The 7,559-nt window shown below is 38.7% G+C and overlaps 1 protein-coding gene across 1 annotated transcript; it reads left to right on the forward strand.

Annotated features, from left to right (window-relative positions):
* The first annotated feature begins 395 nt into the window (after positions 1-395).
* Positions 396-7,184, forward strand: mbtps2 (membrane-bound transcription factor peptidase, site 2). The gene is made up of 11 exons (XM_084398390.1): positions 396-626; positions 1,122-1,270; positions 1,761-1,899; positions 2,027-2,130; positions 2,681-2,808; positions 2,959-3,077; positions 3,153-3,333; positions 3,879-3,973; positions 4,335-4,530; positions 4,616-4,691; positions 5,710-7,184. The coding sequence occupies exons 1-11, from the start codon at positions 552-554 to the stop codon at positions 5,930-5,932; spliced, it is 1,485 nt and encodes a 494-aa protein (XP_084254516.1). The 5' UTR covers positions 396-551; the 3' UTR covers positions 5,933-7,184.
* The last annotated feature ends 375 nt before the right edge of the window (positions 7,185-7,559 follow it).

A 7,559-nucleotide genomic window follows, 5' to 3' on the forward strand; every position in this document is an offset into this window, starting at 1 on the left:
AGTTACGTTTACGAAAATTAGACTGATATGTACAACTTAAGTAGCCTGTACTTTGGGCTTAATAGTCGAACAAATAAAATCATACTGGAAATGCGTTTAGGCAGATTTATCAACACACTCGGATTTTAGGTTTTTTTTAAAACGTAGCTAAATGTAGGCTAACTTACATTAACATTATTATTAGACCTATTTAAATGACTTTGTTTTATGACCTGAATCACAAAAAATACAATAGGATCCTTATTGATGAAACTTAAAAACGCGATTAAGTAAAAGCATCACTGAATCATTTTAAACAGTCTGTTCGACAGAACCGATTCTTTCGAAATTCCCATCGCGCTCGATTGCTCTGTGACTGTGAGCCGCTTATATGCTCTGACAAAAGTAAACAGTCTGACTCGATTAGTAATCCTGCGTAATGCACGCAAACGCGGAAGCGACGTGTTCCACTGGTGTTTTGTTCTCCGTGCATGTGTGCTTGACAGTCGGAATTTTACGATCGGTTGTCTCTGGAATTGGACGTTCTTGAGACGCATGCAGCCCGGTGTGCCATGATTCCCATAGCGGTGGTGGTGTGTGTGATGGGCGGGTGGTGTACCGTGTATCTGGCGGACACGCTGCTGCGGGTAGGCGGATCTCACCACTCACTCTTTAACTTGAGCTAACGAAAGAGAGTAAATTCCCCATCCCCTGCTTAAACAATGGGATCGATCATAATTGATTTTTAGGCATTGGATTTGACCGTGTTCGTGGTACTACCATGGTTTACCTTGAAGTAGCATATAAAATACCAGTATATTTAGTTACATTGTATAGGCTATCTCAAAGGACCATTGCATCCTCATCTGATTTATTACTTTAACACAGCATAACTGTACCTAGTTTTCTTAAGGATACGTAGAAGTAGTTACTCTCACTAATGCACTATTTTAAGTATAAAATGGCAGACATAACTTTGTATGGTTTAAATGAGATCTCATATTATTGTACAGTAGCAACAATAAATGTAGCAACTACTGTATTCATTTTGGCATAAACTATTGTAGTACCTTTTTAAAATCTTTATAAGGGTGATGATTATAAAACCCTATCCCATCTTTTTTTCTCTGTTTCACCTTCAGTCGTCCAGCTCAGTGAAGAGCCGCTATGAATCGTGGTTATCCAAGAACGGATTCACTCTCTCCCCCTTCCATATCAAATGGCACACAAGCATCTTCAACCGTCTGTTTGCCAGATGTGCTCATCTCAACCCTCGCTTTCTGTACATCTGGTATGAGTTTTGGCATTACTGTCCTCAAATCAGTTATTTTGCATGTTTAGATGACAGTGATGCTTATCCTGAGCTCTTTAACCTTTATTGCTCTATAAGTATTTTGTTTCTGTGATTCTGAATGGAAGAAACGTGGATCATGTCATTTACATTTTCTGATCTAATATCATCATATGTACTATAAGACATCTTGCTCTGTTTTGGTTTCCAATGGTGTGGCTGTTGACGCATTAAATCCACTTTGATGATATTTATTTAAATTTTTTGAGGACTTACAGCTTTAGTTATTAAAAAAATCTTAAGCTGCTTATGATGAGAGCAGTGGTTACAGCAAGGCGTTATGGGTACCCCCCCCCCCCCACACACACACACACACACCAACATATCCACAATCACTCTCCTTTTGTTGCTCTATCATAGAAAATCCAGAATTTAGAATCTTATTTCAACTTGTGTATATATATATGTATGTATTGCACATCTGTTTCAGGTTCAGTGCTGGTATGGTGTTTGGGGTTCTGGCGATGTTTGGATCTGTGGTTCTCCTGAGCCAAACGTTGCTGCAGACTTTGAGTCAGATGTTGGCAGAGACGCCGGAGGGGTCCCACGAACAGATCTTGCAAGTGGTGGTGAGTGCAGAAGAGGTCTTTAGGAATTAGAATGCGATGTTGGTGCATTTCTTTGAGCAGTGATGACAGTGTGAACCGTCTGTGCTCAGCCTCATCATTCCGGTCATGTCTTTTGTTGTATTATCAGGTGCCTGGTGTGAACCTTCCTGTCAGTCAACTGGCCTATTTTTTCATCGCTATCTTGGTCAGTGGAGTCATACATGAGTTTGGCCATGGGGTGGCAGCACTGAGGTAAACAGATCCTCTTAAAGGCGCAGCATCGAACATTTGAACACTTACGTATCCCACATTTAGCCAGGATAAGATAAAGAATTTAAACTTAAGAACTTTTAAAGCTTTATGCAATTTCGTTTATTACACAGCAGCTTTAAGATGAAAAGGTGCCCTAATGGAGCAAGAATGAATCTTTAGATTTTTGTATAAATGCAAATTTTTTGTTTACTTTTAGCAGAGTCACTAAGGTTAAGTCTATTGGTTGTTTATAGGCTCTCAATTTCTAGGAAGATTACTTGCGTATTATACTTAGTTTGCATGCACATTTGTGAAAGAAAAGAGAGTGAGTCACTGTAAAGGATTGTCAGACGTTTCGGGTCTCAAACTCAAATCTCACCCCATTTGACTATTAAATTTCTCCGAAGTTTTTGTGTAATTTAAGCAAAGTGTGAGTTTCTGGGCTTGTGCCATTATAATGCTGGTTATACCTGAAAAAAAAAAAAAATTTAAATGGTGTGTTATGTTGGAAAGAAGCTTGTTTTAGTTTCTTTCTGCATGTTCTTCTCAGGGAGCAGGTGAGGTTGAATGGTTTTGGCATGTTCATGTTTGTGGTTTATCCTGGAGCGTTTGTGGACCTCTTCACCACACACCTGAACCTCATTTCTCCAGTCCAGCAGCTCAGAATATTCTGCGCCGGTGAGACTTTTTTTTAACCAGGCACAATGACTTTTTGCGAGCACAATGCCACAAACCTTGCATATGCAATTCATAAAACTTAGTTTTTTGTTCTTATTCCTCTAGCAACCTTTATAAAAGTATAACATTTCCCGCTTTGTCTTTGTGTAGGTGTGTGGCACAACTTCATGCTGTGTGTTGTGGCCCTCAGCTTCCTGTTCCTGCTGCCCATCTTGCTGTTCCCCTTGTATTACACTGGAGCAGGGGCGCTAGTCACTGAGGTGGTGGAGGTCAGCTCACCTTTCATCTTTAAGTTTTATGTTTCGAATGTGTCCTTAGCGTCTGAGATGAGTTTTTTTGTACAGGGTTCCCCATCCAGTGGACCCCGTGGGCTGTTTCTAGGAGATCTGGTTACCCAGCTGGAGGACTGCACTGTTTGGGGAGTGCAGGACTGGCACAACTGCATTCCGCATCTATCCCATAATCCTCAGACCGGCTACTGTGTTCAAACTACTAAACTGCAGCACAGCTGGATGGCAGGAAGAGGTACTGACCTGCCATAAACACTACCGTTCAAAAGTTTGGGGTCTGATTTATTTTTGATTTTATTTTTTAAAGAAATTAATGCTTTTATTCAGCAAATATGTATTAAATTGATCAAAAATTGCCATAAAGACATTTATAATGCTGTTCATTTGAGCCTTCTGTTTATCAATGAATTCTGAAAAAAATGCATCATAATTTCCACAAACATATTAAGCTGCACAACTGTTTTCAACATTGGTAATAATCAGCATATTACAATTGGATCATGTGATGTAATGATGCTGAAAATTCAGCTTTGCATCACAGGAATAAATGACATTTTAAAACATACTCAGATAGAACAAAGTTATTTTTCATTGGAATAATGTTTCATAATATTTCTGGTTTACTGAATTTTTATTATTTTAAATCTTTAAATGCACAAGAGATTTCTTTCAAGTCTTACTGACCCCAAACTATTTTAAATGGTGGTGTAAACAAAGATTTGCCGTTGAAGTTAATATTACAAATGTTTGTTAGCTCATTCTGATTTTTCTTCCACTCAGCATTCAAACGCCTCGATGGCACTATGGAGTGCTGTGGGAACAACAGCCTGACAGACCTCTGCTTCTCTTACAGTAATAACGTGGAGAGCAAATTGGTAAGATGGACACTGAAATGCTCCTAGTTAGTATTTGAGTATTTGATTCAAATTAGAACTGTTATAAAACTTATATTGAAATTCTGTTTGCTCCTATTAATATCAGCAATAAACTATATTGCAGTGTCAGATAATGGCACCTCATTGCTAAACACAGGGAATGACTATTAAAACTGAATATGAATGTTCCTTGCTGTTGGCTAACAAGGCTTTGCATGGCTATAATATCTGAAAATGAAAACAGATCTATTTTTGCATTATTGACATTCGCACTTGCAAGAGGAAGGGGGGAAAACAATTCTTGCCATCTCAGTCTTGGTATTTTTGACACTTTAAACTATTGCTGTTTTTCTCCTGCTAGTTCGCCTGCCTGCCGGTCAGAAAAACCATTGAAGCGAGTCGTACATGTCGTACCAACACAGACTGTCAAACGGACTTCATCCCAAGCTTGTGTTTAATCCCATCTCTGGAGAACCAGACCAGACTGATCCGGGTCAAACACCCACCACAAACAGACATGCTGTTTGTTGGCTACCCTTCACACCTACAGTACTCGGGTTAGACGTATTCTATTCTATACTATTCTATTCAGTTTTATGCAAAAGTTCCTGGATATAAACGTGATAACTTCTTTATTTTTAGTGAGTCTCACCAACTTTGTTCCTCGTTTGAGTTTTCTTCATCCAGACCTGCCTGTCATGCTGGAAACTTTCTGCAAGTATCCTTTCCACACAGTCAGTATTTACATTACATCACTTTTAAAGACTTCATCCTTTGTTGAGTTTGTTTAGTCTATAAATCACAGTTATGGTTCCTGGTTCATTTTGTAATCTGTAGGGGTGCAACGGATAGCAGTTGATCTGTACGGACCAGGCTCCACGGTACGGCACGCATGTGATTCGCAGAATAACTGCTAAATTTAACCATCATAGAGTGGAAGTTCATAATTTGGTTTGTCTTGGCAATTTACAAATTCAAACAATTTTAAACGTGGACGAAGAGGTGAAAATCGGGGCTAACGCGTTATCTTTGCGCACAGCTGCACAAACTCGAAACACGCGCTTGCAGAGAGAGAGAGAGGGGCGCGTGTTTCAGATAACACTCGAACAACGATTCGATTCCTCTTATGCGTTTCCTTGCCCTTGAATGGACACATACACACAAAATTATGTTTAAATACTTGTCTCGGCAAGTTTTCTCTCGGTTATGTCATAAGTGAACAGTTGAGAAAGAAACCGGATGTTTGTCAGCTTTTTCGGTCCGTGCATTCGGTTTTAAAGTGACTGCAGAAACCTAATATTCCTACAGTTGTCATTAATGTTAATAAAACAACAAAATACAGCTTTAACAAAGATGGAACTATATTTAATTTCTACAGTGAACAAATAGAAATTATTTTACATTTAGGCTTAATTATTAATTTCTGTACCTGAACACATTCATCTCTGCTTGTAATTTGTGTATTTGTTCTTATTTTATTACTGACTGTTCACTTGTTTCTAATAATGTTTGAATTTTATCAGTTAGGCTAGTAGTTTTTGATGTGGTATCGAAGAACAAGTCAACTTTAAGTAATAAAGGAAAAGCAAAGTTACATTCCCCCCATTTTTTATTTTTTATCTTCCGAACCGTACATTTTGTGATCCGTTGCACCACTAGCAATCTGAGATAAATAACTCTGTAATGACTGACTCATTTATAAATGTATGTCTAGCCTTAACTTCTTGTGTGTTGAGATACCTGGTGTCATTGTCTGGGGCTCTGGCGGTGGTAAACGCTGTTCCTTGCTTTGCTCTGGACGGCCAGTGGATGCTCACAGCATTCCTAGAAGCTACGCTGAGCTCTGTGATCCCAGAGAGGAACAACCGAGAGCTGATTGGCTTTTTTTTTCTGCTGGGGGGCAGTGCCCTTCTAGCGGCCAATGTAGCTCTGGGCCTGTGGATGGTCACTGCACGGTAACATTTAGCCATCTCCTCCAGTCAAACTGTTTGGGGGAAATGCTTACTGAAGACCCTTCTTGAACTCATGGAGGAAACGACTGGGTGGTTTTACCTTTGCTGGTACTTGTCAGGTTTTCCCACCCTGAGAGTGCAACCAGAGGGGCAAGAGTGCTGCTGTACCCGAGAAAACTCTTAATCGAATGGTTTGAATGGCTCTGATAGAAACAAGCAGTAAAAATCATCTTGAAGCTGCATGCTTTTACACTGTGACTTAAGGACAGTGCCAATAGTGCCCTCTTTGATAAATACTGTGCATTATCACACCTTGACATAAGTGTGTCTACTATATATCACATAAACCCACAAATGAAACTATATCAGCAAATACATGGAGGATTTTGTGGGCATTACTTGCCTGTTTTGCCTCTCTGTCTTCCTGAAGTAAGGTGAATTCAGGTTGATTAGGACACTTTTTTTAGGTCCCAATCAACCTGAATTCACCCTATATAGACACACAAAGTATGTGTAGTTTTACGTTGTACCCGCACTGTCAACCCAAACATGCATAAATAAAGCCAAATAAAAGACTTTGACCCAATAAGGAAATTTGGGAAGAAGGAAAAAACATAAGATAATGAAATGAGTGTACATTCAGCAATTTTACAGACACATAAGTAACCTAAAATAAGTAGTGACACGATTACGATAGCATCAGTAAATGAAAACATTGCTGTTGCGTGATGCTTCATCCACACCACTAGGTTTCAGTATAGAGTCCAAGACGGTTGCCATTAGCTAGCATAGCATAGCATCAACAATCTAAATTGAAATGCATACAGGGTGAGAAAAATATACATTTGTAAATATGGCTAGACACAGCATGAAACTGCACTAATAAACATACTACTGCAGTATTATTGAACTTGAAAGAGTAGCTTTAGTTGCTTAGTCAGCGATTGAATGGTTAATGGTTTATTTTAAGCAAAGTTATAAGCTCTGCCACAGCTGTGAACTGTGAAAATGTTCTCTTATACACATGACAAGAGAAACCTATGGCTAAACATGCTCTAATGTGCATGGGAAGCGTTCATATTGTATATGATCTGTATACTGTGAATATTTTCCCCAACAACAATTAGCCAGACTGCACTAATTTGACTTGTTTTTAATGTACTTTCTGCTTTTTTTCTTATATATATTTTTTAATGTGTTGTCTTTGTTCACCTTCATGACCCATTGTACATGCGTTTATAAAATTAATTTACATGATCCTTCCTGTGTCATTGACTTATTTGTTTACAAAGAGGTCAGTGCGGCTCTGAACATATTTTGGTAAGTCTGATGAACCTTCTTCCCGTCTGAAACCCTGTCTGAAAACACATGGCAGATAATAATGAGAATGTTATACTTTTAAACAGAAGGAGAATTATTCTAAGGAAAATTCATCCATGAAAAATTAAAATGGAAGCTTTATAGGACTGGATAAATTATTGCAGAATATTTTCTGCCAGTAGATGCCAGTATTATCCCATCTGATGTTGAATGTTGTAATTTTGACTGTAAGAAAATGAGGATATAGTTATTTTGTGGCCGTGGAACTGTGATGTCTAGGTGCATCTGATGTCAGGAAAGGTGTCAAACAGAGA

The sequence above is a fragment of the Rutilus rutilus genome, assembly GCF_951802725.1.
Source record: "Rutilus rutilus genome assembly, chromosome: 24".
Taxonomy (NCBI): Eukaryota; Metazoa; Chordata; class Actinopteri; order Cypriniformes; family Leuciscidae; genus Rutilus; species Rutilus rutilus.